This window comes from Bos javanicus, chromosome 10, assembly GCF_032452875.1.
Source record: "Bos javanicus breed banteng chromosome 10, ARS-OSU_banteng_1.0, whole genome shotgun sequence".
In the NCBI taxonomy this organism is placed as follows: domain Eukaryota; kingdom Metazoa; phylum Chordata; class Mammalia; order Artiodactyla; family Bovidae; genus Bos; species Bos javanicus.
The window spans coordinates 12,420,759-12,434,290 of NC_083877.1; the positions used below are offsets into that span (position 1 = coordinate 12,420,759).

General features: G+C 43.5%; 1 protein-coding gene across 1 annotated transcript in view; it reads left to right on the top strand.

Moving 5' to 3' along the window:
* The first annotated feature begins 2,770 nt into the window (after window positions 1-2,770).
* The window catches only part of HACD3 (3-hydroxyacyl-CoA dehydratase 3), a 30,006-nt gene continuing 19,244 nt past the window's right edge, over window positions 2,771-13,532 (top strand). The window contains exons 1-4 of the mRNA XM_061430117.1: window positions 2,771-3,061; window positions 9,189-9,231; window positions 11,303-11,376; window positions 12,297-12,461. Coding sequence (XP_061286101.1) covers window positions 2,975-3,061; window positions 9,189-9,231; window positions 11,303-11,376; window positions 12,297-12,461 — 369 coding nt within the window. The 5' untranslated portion in view covers window positions 2,771-2,974. The remainder of the gene's footprint in view (window positions 3,062-9,188; window positions 9,232-11,302; window positions 11,377-12,296; window positions 12,462-13,532) is intronic.

The following is a 13,532-nucleotide window of genomic DNA, read 5'->3' on the forward strand; positions in this document are numbered from 1 at the left end:
GTGGTGTTGGAGAAGACTCTTGAGAGTTCCTTGGACTGCAACAGTTCAAACCAGTCAATCCTAAAAGAAATCAGTCCTGAATATTCATTGGAAGGACTGATGCTGATGCTGAAGCTCCAATACTTCGGCCACCTCATGCGAAGAGGTGACTCATTGGAAAAGACCCTGACACAGGGAAAGACTGAAGGAAGGAAGAGAAGAGGACAACAGAAGATGAGACAGTTGGATGGCATCACCGACTTGATGGACATGAGTTTGAGCAAGCTCCAGGAGTTGGTGGTGGACAGGGAAGCCTGGTGTGATGAGGTCCATGGGGTCACAAAGAGTTGGACATGACTGAGCGAATGAACTGACTGACTGAGAGCAACTAGAACTTTCAACTTTGCTTGTGCAAGTGTAAATTGATCAAAACTCTTTGCAAAACTGCCTAATAGTATCTACAAAAGCTCAACATACATAGTCTATGACCTAGCAATTCCATTCCCAGGTATTTACCCAAGAGAACTGAGTAGTATATCCACAAAAAACAAGTACATAAATATTCATGGCTAAAAATGGAAAACAATGCAATGTCCATCATCAGGAGAACGGGCAATTTGTGAAAACTTTATACAGTTAAACGCTATACAAAAACCAAAAAAGTATGAACTGTTGATTCATACAACACGGATAAATCTCAAATACATTATGTTGAATGAAAGAAACCAGACACAAAGTGTACATGTGTCGATCCTATTTACACGAGATTCAAGAATAGACAAAAACTACGCTACGGTGATCCAAGTCATGATAGTAATTATTGGGGTGTAGGGAAGGGTAGGCAAATGTTTATTGACATGAAAGACCATGTAGTATGTTAGAAATGTTCCAGACCTTGATCTGGATAGTAATTAATTATACAGGTATAAACATGCAAAAATTCAGCTGAAGTCGAATATTTAAAATTTGCCTAGTTCCTATACCTCAGTTTTTAAAATGTGCCCTATATTGTGTCTACACTGTAGTAAAAGCAATGCAATAAAAGTACTTTCATAATTTAAAAAATATTTTTAAAATTCAAGGCTATCAAAGGTTGCTGTTTTCATTATGTCATAACAGGAAGATTATATCACCTCCAATTGGTTTGCCTCCTACTAATTCCTCCTCACTGTTTTTGTTTTTTTTTTTTTTTGCCCAGTGCATATATGATTTTGCTAATCTCCTATAACAAACTTCCTTGACTCCTCCGTGTCTGTAGGATAAAGTACAAACAGCTATTAAAACAGACTTCCCTGATCCAATCCCTGGGTCTTTTGAGACCCAGGGCAACTTCTCTTCTCCATGCCCTTAACCCCCAGTATGTGTGCGTGTGCTCAGTCCCCCAGTCACCTTTGACTCTGCAACCCCACGGACTGCAGCCCACCAGGCTCTGTCCACAGGATTTTCCAGGCAAGAATGATGGGATCTGTTACCATTTCTCCCTCCAGGGGATCTTCTCCACTCAGGGATGCAACCCAAGTCTCCTGCATCTCCTGCACTAGCAGGTGAACTCTTTACCACTGAGCCACCTGGGAAGCCCCCACCGCCCAATATGCAGAACCTTCCATCTCTCTTCAACTTTGGACTCCTGCCCTGTGGGTCTACTGCCCTACCTCCGCTTCTTCCTCTATCAAATTCCTCCTCACATTTCACAGCCCAGCTCTCAAGGATTTGCTCTCAAATGTCTGCTACTGGTTTCTACAACCCTCAGCTCCTACCTTCCTGCCTTTTTTAGAGCTCAGCATATTTCTCATATTGAAACCCTCTATATTTTATATGACCTACTCCCTGAGCTAAATGTTTTCTGAGAACTGGCATCATTTCATCTTTGGATCCCTGTGCTCAGGACTTTGCTAAATAAATGGGTACTAACAGATTGAATTATAAAAGTTCAATTTTGTCCCAGATTTCTGGTTTTCGTTGTCATGTTGCTTCCTATCGAATTCTTCGCTCCAAGCCGACTTGGGGCTGAAAGTGGATACAGACGCGATAGTTTAAATTAGATATAAATTGGTATTCTCTCTAGTTTGGGTTTCCGATTTAGAGATACAAGTCTCCTGCGCTGTCCCATAGAATAGCCATTAATTTGTGACGTTAATTAATAGCCATTAATTTAAATTAATTAGAAGTAAAGGAAATAAAAAATTCAGTTTATCAGTCTCTTTAGCCACATTTCGAGTAGTCAAAAAGCCCCATGTGGGCAGTGGCTACCGTTATGGACAGCGCAGAATGGAATATTTCCATAATCTACGTGTAAAGTTCTATGGGATAGCGTTGGAAATCTTTGGCCTTTAAGGCTACTCTCCTCTCTTAGAACACTCTTCCGATCTCTTCCTCGCTTTCCCACCGCTTCCCTTATAACCATCATCATACTTATTATGTCTATAATTCCTTGCGGCTTTTTTTTTTTTTAATAGACTGAGGGTTTCAAGACGTCAGGTACTGTGACTTACTCCTGAAGCTTCGGTGTTTTATCTTTGCAGCTCAGGCACATAGCAGACGCTCAACAAATGTTGAATTAATGAGTGACAAATGGGAGGAACCTTCCAGATACACCAATCCCAAGTCCTTTCTCTATGCTAATCGGTTCTTCATGAGTCTCCAGCGTTTTTCAGTTTTTACGCTTATTTTTTAACCGTCCTCCAGCAGGTAAGAGGAACGACAACACACCAGCCAACTCCCGAGGCGTTCGCAGCGAGCGGCGGCGCCACTCGCTCCTGTGGCCCGCCCCATCCCGCCTCCGCCCCGCCCCCACCCGGCTTGCCGCGAGGCGGGAGCCGGCGCCGCGGCCCCTCGCTCACCACTGCGCAGGCGCGGCCCGCGAGCGTGGGTCGTCTGGAGGCTGCGGACTGCCGGCACTTCGGAGCTCGGGGGTTTGCGGCCTTCGTCTGACCAGTTCCAGCCGCGCACTACCTGAGACAGCGAGGCGCAGGGAGCCGCTCTGGGCAGTGTGGTTATGGAGAATCAGGTGCTGACGCCTCACGTCTATTGGGCTCAGCGGCACCACGAGCTGTATCTGCGCGTGGAGCTGAGTGATGTGCAGGTAAAGGCCGGGCGGCGGGACGTGCGCCGGGTCTCGGCTCTGGGGACCCGCTGGGACCCCCGTCCCCTTTTTCCGGAGAGCCAGCAGCGCGTCAACGGGATCCAGGACACGGTGCGCTCTGGGCTGCCAGGCCAGAGCACGGGCTGCCCCTCATCAAGGCAGACCCCGGGCGCGACCCCCTGAAGGCTCAGGTTCCTTGGGTGCTGCGTGAGCCCCGCGCAACAGAGGCTGCCCCAGCAGTCTCTTTGTTCGCAGTTTGCGGCCTGGTGGAGCCCGAGCCTGGCCCTGGAGGCCTGGCTGTCTGGATTCGGGTTTGCCGAGGCCCCTCGAGGCGTGGGATGAGCTCTTTGGGTCGGAGATACAGTGTGACAGTGGCTTGCCGGGCCGTGGCTGGACGTCCAGCGCTGGTCTTAGAGGTCCCGCGGTCCCCTCGGGCCTTCAAGAGGCCCGCCGCTGCCTCGGGTGGGGGGAGGGGGGCACACCCACCTCCTAGCCATTCAGTGATGGAAATCATTCTTGTTCATTTTAAAATCCAGAAGACCCCGAAGGAGTGATTTCCCCCCTCTTCTGAAGACTGTGGGCTCACGTTTGCTGAGTTGCATGCAGAACTTCAAAATTATCTTAACTCACATTGAGCATTTATGCTTGATCTCATTGACTTGCATGTGAACAAGCTGAGGCTTCTTAATTGGTGGCCATCTCAGGACCTATGTACCCCCCTGTCTCTGTGAAAACCATCCAGGATTCCCATCGTTGAGGAGCTGAAGTTTGTAGTCTGGAATGTTCTTTCTATAGTCATTCTTACTGCCTGCTCTCCTTGACATCTATGGCACTTTATAACCTCCTTCACTCCGGCTTAACTCTCTCTGCCTCTGAGTCAGGCGTTTATATTCAGTCTGTCAGCCCATCTGGCATATTGTCTTGCAAGGTATAGGTGATCTTTGATTGTAGACTTGAGTTTGTTGAATTCAGTCTTTGCTTCTGGAATATAAACCTGTTTTCCTATTGAAAGATAGTACTGGCCAGAATGCTTTAGGCTGTGACACTGCACGCTGTGTCATTTAATATGTTAAACCAGGCTGAATTGTACTTTTACCTCAGAGGATGAATAAATGTTTTGTACAGTGTTCCTCTACTCTGCTTCAGGGTGTTTTAATAAAAAAGGAAAAAAGCAAAATCTTTGTAGATGGGCATCAAAGTCTCTTTCTAGAGAGAATTCTAACAGTAATCAATAAGAAAAGTATGGACCTTGTGTCGTGGCAGTGTCTCTTAGATATTGTTAAACATTTTGTAGACCAGTTAAACTCAGAGACCCTCTCTAGTTGTAATAAGGATGTGATATCCTGGCGTACTTCTGAAACACAAACAGAAAAGCTGTTTTTAGGGGAGGTAGGGTGGTGGTGGTGGGGGAAAAAAATGTAAATTTGTTGGGCAAATGAAAGCATCACACTTAAATTTTTCCTGAAAGTTATAAACCTTTTAGTTAAGAAACATGAACATATGTGTTAATTGTATTTGGTGTATTTTCAAATATGAACGTATGCGTTTGGAATATCTTATAGTTAAAGAAATGTAAAGGTGGAGGAAAAAAATGGGATTTTCTTTTGGAAAGAGAAATCCTTTTTTATTTTTAGGGAAAAAAATAAATATTTTGTCCCCAGTTGAGTTTTTTTTTACCTAGATTTCTCGACTGTAATTCTGAGGCATCCATTGGTGCTACCATTAGTTTTAAAGTAACATGTCAGTATCATTCATAAAAGAAATCCCCTACCATGTGTGAAATACTACAGGTTTACAAAAATGAGTCAGACAGACTCAGCTTTCCAAGGGTATTCTATCTAGGAGGAAGGATATTATATACAAACAAAAAATTCTGTGCATGAGTATGTTTATTTATAGATTTGGGGTTGAGTATTAAACCAGGTCCCTGGTGTTAAAGGAATTTGTTACCTCTCTTTTATTAATTACCTAGTGGCGTTTATTAATTCTTTTATTGCTTCGCTGGTGGCTCAGACAGTAAAGCGTCTGTCTGCAATGCAGGAAATCCGGGTTCGATCCCTGGGTTGGGAAGATCCCCTGGAGAAGGAAATGGCAGCCCACTCCAGTACTCTTGCCTGGAAAATCCCCATGGGTGAAGGAGCCTGGTAGGCTACGGTCCATGGGGTTGCAAAGAGTCGGACCTGAGTGACTTCACTTTCACTTTACAGAAATAAGATGAAGTATTCTTGTCAGACTGAAACTGGGAGAACTTTCTGGAAAGAGGACGGCATAGACTTTCAGATCATCTGATTTGTTGTAGGAGTCAATGCCCTATAACCAGAGACTGCCAGGAACATACCTCTAGTTAAACAAGTTGTGTTTATTGCTCATAACAGCAAGGGAGAGTATACCCTGTGGGCTAGCTCATTAGAACGTTAGAGCTGATTATAGAATTTGGACTTTGGAGACTGGGGGATAGACTAAGGAAGCAAGGATTCACTTTAGATTAGATGCTGTGAGAAAACAGGACCAATGCTATGGTTGAGTATCTGAATAAATCATATATAGGGAAGAGAGATTAGAACAAGAATAAAACTAATTGGTAGAGGAGTGGCAGTCACATATTTTGGCCTAGGGGCAGGGTGACTGATGTTTTGTGAGTGGCAGTGTGGCCATGTTTTTGTCTGTGCTTGCACAGAATTATGAAATGGCTTTATCTCATTTTATCGAGGTATTCTGTTCTTGTGTAATAGCAGAGTAACGTGTCCTAGCTGTGAATGCCAGGCCAGCTTTTGAATGTCAGGGGCTGCTCCTTTTTAAAAACTTCCCAATTAATTGCTCCACGCATGGCCTGTGGAACTGGTGATTCTGGCTTGGGATGAAGCGTTTCGTTTATTTGCTTAATGAAGACCATTTGTGGAGTACCTGCATTAAGCTGGGTTCTGGGTTTTCGGACAGTTCTCTATCGCCCCCTGCTTTCTGTAGCTTATGTGTAAGTGAGTTTCAGTATTGCCAGTTTGAGGGCATCAGACATGCTCCCTTCCCGAGATACAGAGAGCTGTCAGGGTTTCATATCTCTCCTCCGTCTTTGGAGCTGTAGAGCTAGAGCCTGATGAGAAACCACCACTGAGGTGAGAAGAAAAAGGCTTCGTCAGCAGCTGTTTTCTGTGTTTGAGGTGAGCAGTAGCAAAGACACCAGTGAAAGTCCATTGGGGCTAAGGCATGGTTGCTTTCAGAATAAAGTTGGTTTACAGGATAAGCATGAAGGACAGATTTGTGCCAACAACCATAGTTGTTAAAGCATTTGTTCATTTTTCGAGGTTTTTGTTCATTTCAGTTGTATGAGGGCTGTGTGTTTAGCTTTGTTTGGGAGCTGTTGGAAGGATGCTGTTCTTGACCTTACCTAATAGAGTCTGGTGGAAAGAGTTGGTTCCTTACTCTTCCACTTAATATCTGGTGTCCGTGGATTATTAACTTAACCTTTATGAGCCTCAGTCTCTTCATACAAATAAATGTGAATAACACCTAATTCACGGGATTGTTTTGAGGCTTGACTTGGATAATAGATTTGAAAGTGCTTTGTGAATTCTGGCGTGCTACTCAGGTGTAAGACATTATTATTGTGACACTAAACCTTAGATGAGAAACACAAAGAGCAATAGAACAGAATAGACTTACCCATGTGTGAAAACTTATTGAACCGCAGTGGTGGCTTTACAAATTAATGGAGGAAAGGGTGAACCATTCAGGAGATTGTGTTGGGACAGTTGGTAATCCAAGTGGCAAAAAGATAAAATAAGATCTTGTCTTATGCCATACACAAAAGTCAATGCCTCCATTTCTGAGTCCTTCAGAAAAGACTCAGCTGGGTGTTGTGGCTTGGGATCTCTCATGTGGTTGTTCGGATGTCATTTGTGGTTGACAGGTTGAAGAGTCTGAAGTAGACTCTTGAAGGATGTGCCGCTCACCTTATTGGCAAGTTATCCATGAGTTAATCCTTCACAGAGGATACGTGGGGCTACTTGAGTGTTCTCATGCCCCGGTGCCTGAGTTTTCCCAGAGCAAGCTCAGAAGGAAGCTGCAGTGCCCTTTATGACCTAGCGTGAGAAGTCACATGGTTCATTTCCACTGTGTTCTATCGGTTACACAGATTCCTGATGTCATTTGGAAGGCGATTACACAAGAGTATAAATACCAGGGGCAGAAGATCATGGGGGGGCATCTTGCAGGTGGCAACCACGGCACTTATACTTGCATTTCCAGAAAAGAGAAAGAACATTCTCCAGTTCATTTGGTGATGCAGTTATAAGAAAGGGAAATTATAGGCCAATCTCATTTATAGACATAGATGTTAATTTTTTTTTTTTTATCACTTCCGTGTCTCTTCCTTCCCAGTTTTGAGCTTGTTTCTGGCATTTTTTTTAATTGAAATATCTTCCTTAATTACCAACACCTTTGGAGAAGCTGAACCTGACGTGCCCATGTACTGCTGGGTAGGAGTTGATGGTGGTTCAGTTGCTAAGTTGTGTCCGACTCTTGCGACCCCATGGACTGTAGCCCACCAGGTTCCTCTGTCGATGGGGTTCTCCAAGCAAGAATACTGGAGTAGGTTGCCATTTCTTTCTCCAGGGGATCTTCCTGACCCAAGGATTGAACCCTGGTCTCCTGCTCTGCAGGCAGTTTCTTTACTGACTGAGCTACCAGGGAAAGAGTTAGCATCTAAAATCTGACTCAGAATGCTTAATAAACTGCAGGCCTTGGGCTGTGTCTAGAGCTTAAACCTTGGCTGCTCACATCTTGTGTCTGAGGAGAATAAACTGAGCCCCCCGCAGACTCCTTTTTCCTTCCAGGTGAATTAGGATATGGGGAACACAGAATAAGCAAAGAAGTGACCTAAATAGGAAATGTACCACTGAGACATCCCAGAACGCAGGCTTTCATGATAATACTCACACTAAAACCCTGCTTCCCTTATAGAGGAACCATGCCCCTGAACGTATAACTTTTTTTGGTGAAGTTCCTTAATTCCCTCTCCCTGGCACAGAGATCATCTGGCTTATTAGCCCCTGTGGGTGAGCTTCTCAGCCTCAAGTCTATACTCTCACTGGGGAGGTTCTTGGCTTAAAAGCTCCCTCACCCAGCCTTCATGCTCCCCCTTTTCCTAACACTTGGCTATGAGTGAAGCATTTAGGCTCCCATTGTTAGAATAAACATACCCTTCACCTTCTCTCTGTCTTGTTTGTTTTCTTTGATGCAAGATGGAAAACAGAGCAGAGCCTACAGAAGAAGAGTAAATGAACTAGTTATGGCACTGGAAATATGCTGCTGCTTGCTTGTTAATTTTGATCTGGGAGTTAGGATGCAAACTGTTTCTCATCCCCTGAAAAAAAAAAAAAGAGTTGCTAAAAGGCACACAGCAACTTCTGGGAATAAATGAACAATTTAGAGAATTTCCATCTCTTCTAGTCTTGGTTTGGATAGAGGTTAAGAGAGCGTGGAGCCTAAGACTCAGGGACTGCACGTTTTCATTTTCATCCAACTGCCTGTAATCTACAGCCCTTCACTTAACATACAGGAATTAATTTGTTTTTCATGATGCGGTATGGGTGTCCCTCCTGGTAAGGCTGTCCCTAACCGTTCTGTTCTTGTTGTACTCACTCTCTTCTTAAACTCCCGTAACACTTAACTGTTTTTTTCTACTCTTTTGGTCTTGAGCATATGTTACTTGATACTATATTGTTTCTTCTCACAGGATATGACTCATCTGTCCTACCAGATTCCCTGCCTCCACAGCTCAGGGACTGAGTCTTAGAGATCCGTGTATTCCCCCATGGCACCTCACACGGCACCATCTACCACTGACCATGAGCAGAATGGACTGATTCAGTATATGATTGCTCTTCACGGCAGAGCAGTTTAGGGTCCTTCTTGCGGGAGCCTGCAATCTGCCATGTGTACAGATAGATACAGAGAAACCCTCCACAGAGATGGGAGTAAATGACCAAATATATTCTCTGGAGGAAGCACAGGGCAGGAAGGTCGAGTCCCCAGGGTGGAACAATGTAGGGAGGGAAGTAAGCCACTGGTTTTAATTTGATTTTTCTCTTCATTAAAATGTCCTTCTTGCTTTCTTGGTCTTTTTCCACAGAATCCTGCCATCAGCATCACTGAAAATGTGCTACATTTCAAAGGTCAGTATCTGGGCAAAAGGTTCCTAGGCCTCTACACAGTTAAAGAGACATTGTGATGGTTGCTTTTTATCTTTATCTGTTTATTTTACTCACTCTCTATTGATGTTTACCTTTCTCATACTCGTGGGGTAAATTATATTATTTTGAGGTATGATCAGAGAGCTCAGTAATTTAACATCCCACTTTCCGCTGGGAAAGGCAGGAGATATAGCAAAATGGTATCCTAGGTTAGAAATCAGGAGATTTAGCTTAAAATTCTGCTACTACTTTGGACAACTTATTGATTTCTGTGGGCCTATAGGGTGTTGGGTTATAATCTGTGTTTCTTAAACTTGAAGATCCAAGGACACCTGAACGTATATCTACAGGATCCTCTAGGGCCACAGACCCTAGGTTGAAAAGCATGTTAAGAGTTAAGTATGGTCACTGTAAGTGATATTTGACTCCATTACACTTGTGAACGCAGTGGCAAACAGCCGCTGAACTCGTACAAGTAAGTATTACTTGATTATAAGGTAGCTATCTAGATGACTCAAAATATGCTTCTTTTTAAAAATATTAGAACAAAACCCAACAATAGAAATTTTCTTAACAAGACTTTGTGGCTCCCTGATGTTATACTTACAGACCAATTTAATAAGCACTGTACTTTAGATGATATCTGAAGCCTTTCCAGCTCTGAGAGTCTTTAATTCTGTGAATTCACCTCCATCTCCTTCTTAGTTCATCAGCAGATTTTCTGCTGAGCCTGAGAGGGTAGGTCGGGATTCACTGATACCCAGTGGAGTGGGATTCTCCCTGCTGTCTTTCTATTCTGGTTCCTTGGAATATCATTAGTAAGTGACTGGGGTTATGGGAGATTGAAGAGTTTCTGCCTTATATGAGACTCCATCTACCTTAATATACTTATGTGAAAGCACAGCCTGGCTTTTGAATCTACTTTGCCAAGTGAGAGCCATGGTGGTAATGGCTCAGACTTTGGAGGGAGCTCAGCATTTGGAAGGAAATTAAAATGATAAACATGTATGTTGCCATGTGGAGCTTTCTAGACTGTCCTACCCTAAGGAATTTGTGGTCTTAGAGAATAGCTACCTGTAGCACATAATAGGCAAGTCCTTCCACACATGGTCAGATGAGGAAAGATAATCCCAAGAGTTAGAGGGCAGGGACATCCCGTAGTCACTGGCTTTTAGGCATGGCAACTGCTGCCTTTGGGGGAAAATGCCATGTCAGGGCAAGGAATGGCATGATGGTCAACCTGAGGTCTTTCTTCCTTGTTCCATTTGTCCTCTCGGGAATGAGCTGAAAAAATGTTATTTCTCTTTTTTATTCCGTTTGGCATGTGCTAAAGGAGCAGTCACCTGCTCCATTGTCTACCCCTGGTTGTGTGTGCAAGTTGCTCCAGTCGTGTCCAACTCTTTGTGACCCCATGGACTGTGGCCCCCTAGGCTCCTCTGTCCATGGGACTTCCCAGGCAAGAATACTGGAGTGGGTTGCCACGCCCTCCTCCAGGGATCTTCCTGACCCAGAGATCAAACCCATGTCTTATGTTTCCTGCACTGGCCGGCAGGTTCTTTATCACTGGTGTCACCTGGAAAGTCTCCCATCTCTGGTTGGAAGATGTTAAATTTAGAATTTTCTTTGAGACGGTACATTAGAGGGTCCATGTACCCTGCAGCTTTGCTTAACTGCAGTCAAGAGAATACGCCTACTTGACTTTTCTCTGCTGTGGATTCAGAGCCAAAGTAAATGTGAACGTTAAATTTATATAGAGTGTTATCTTTGGCTTTGCTTTCTGTATTCTGTTTGCTTATCTGTTATTTATACCGGCCATCATTGAGGCCTCATTAGAAGATTAAATATTCTGGAACTGATCACCAAAAAGTCATAAGGAGATAAACTTTTGTCGAGGATTTAGCTTTCATCTAGCTGTTGAGTAGCTCTGCTCACAAGCCCCCACTCGCTTGGCAGGACCCATTAATATTTTCATACTTCTGAAAGGACTGCACCAAGCTAACATTTGAATGGCATTGCTCTGCTCAAATTCACAGCAACCCACATTTCTTTATAGCTCAGGGGCATGGTGCCAAAGGAGACAATGTTTATGAATTTCACCTGGAGTTCTTAGACCTTGTGAAGCCAGAGGTATGTTCTTTCCTTCCTTCCCTTTCTATTTTAAGAAATAAATACTTATAGTTTTGTGAAATGGGGGGCAAGCCTTATGGGGAAGAAGAAGATAAACCTAAGCAGAATATACTTTTGTTTGGAACAGAGCCCAGGTGTTAGCCACAGAGTAAGAGGAAAATTGGAGAACCTGAGTTGAATCTGGGCTTTGTCATTATTAATGGTGTGAAGAAGTCTCCTCACTTCTTTGCATTTCAGTTTTCTCATATGTTACATGGAGGATTGGGTTAAGTGGATCTCTAAGGTTCTTTCCAGCTGTGAGTTTCTTAATAGTCAGCAGTGGTTTAAGGGTTTCTTAATAGTCAGCAGTCTGGGACTTCCTTTGGAGGAAAAGAGAGAGGCCATACAAAGAAATAATGAGCTGGAGCACCCCTAAGAATTTGAGTTTAGTTGAGAAGGCTCTGTAGTGAAAGACTGCTTTTAAAAAAGCTGTAACTGATACAGTACAGTTCTGGCCTTGATGCAGGCCTTTCTAAATGCTGGAAACCACTGACCATTTGAATTGAATCATCTTCATGGGAAGATTTGGAAGGCAGTAGTGCCCTTGAGAAGGCGGTTGGATGTAGAGCCTGGCATGATGTAGATCCAGTAGGGAGTTCATGCTAATTTCTAATTAGTAGGGAGTTCATGCTAATTACCAAGATAATCAAGACTATCTGCCTTTCTTGTCTGGCTTTCCTCCTGTGTCCCCAGTGGGGCAGCGGGAGGGGAGGGAACCGGAGCAAGATATTGCTGTTCTTGGCGTTCTTCCTTGTGCCAGCCCTTGGTCTAGATGTTCTCTTTGCCCCAGGACTTTTAGGAACTGAGAAGGAACGGCAGTAAGTACCATGCAGCTTCTTTGATGGGAAAGGGCATTCTCATGTTCTTGCTTTCTCTCCTAGCCGGTTTACAAGCTGACCCAGAGGCAGGTAAACATCACCGTGCAGAAGAAGGAGAGTCAATGGTGGGAGAGACTCACCAAGCAGGAGAAGCGCCCACTGTTCTTGGCCCCTGACTTTGATCGTTGGCTGGACGAGTCTGATGCTGAAATGGAGCTCAGAGCCAAGGTCAGTAAGGATCTGGGATCTAGACAGAAGTCATGAGGAACCCAAGTTATTTGGGCCACCTCAGATATCTATCAGGATCTGATAGAATAAGGACAAAAATATAAATTCACTGAATGACCTGGAGACGTGGTTTTATAGAAGTATTGGGCATGTATTTTGTAGACTGTTCCTCAGTTGGGTTTTGTTTGATGTTTTTCTCATGATTAGCTTAGGGTGATGGGTTTTGGGTAGGAAGGCCACAGAGGTAAAGTGCCATTCTTATCATGTCATATCAAGCTTTTAATACTCTCAACATGACCTACAGCTCATCTAGCTCACCTGGATGTGGTTAATCTTTGGTAGGTTTCTCCACTGTATGGTTTCTCTACTATAATGTTACTCTTCTCCTTTCTTTACTGTTTTCTTTGGAAGGAAGTCTCTATGCACAGTTCACACTTAACAAGCCAGAAGTTATGCTTCCCATTCTTAGGGTGGAGTATCTGTATACTTTATTTGGAATTCTGCATGGGAGATTTTTCTTTTCTCCTTTATTTATTGTCATTTATTTATATCAGTATGGATATTGTCATTTATTTATATCAGAACAGATTTGGTTTACAGTTGGGCTGTAATCCAATACTGGGTAATATATCTTGTTGCTCATATTGTTCTATCTTTGGCCACTGGAAGCTCTTGTGGTTGGCTCTTGTGTCCCTTTGACACAGCTCCATCATCATGGGCCTTTTTTTTTTTAAAGTGCATCCTTAATTTCTGGCACTGTAAGCTGCTCCAGGTTTATCTTGTATATTCCCAGGCCTGTTGTTTTTATTGCAGGATGATAGTGGAAACCAGGATCTGGGTGATCTGGGTGCTAAGTGTGCTCATTGCTACTGAGGTATTACTTTTAGGTTCTCTCAGCTGACAGCACAAGGAAATATATGTGTGTATACCAGCCCATGTATATACATGTACCTCTAAGTATTTCCATATATATCCATCTATATCTATATTATCCTAATATAAGTTCACACTAATGTTGGAGATTTGATTTTAGCTTCTAGAAAATTATCGAAGTCTTAAAAAATGAAATAG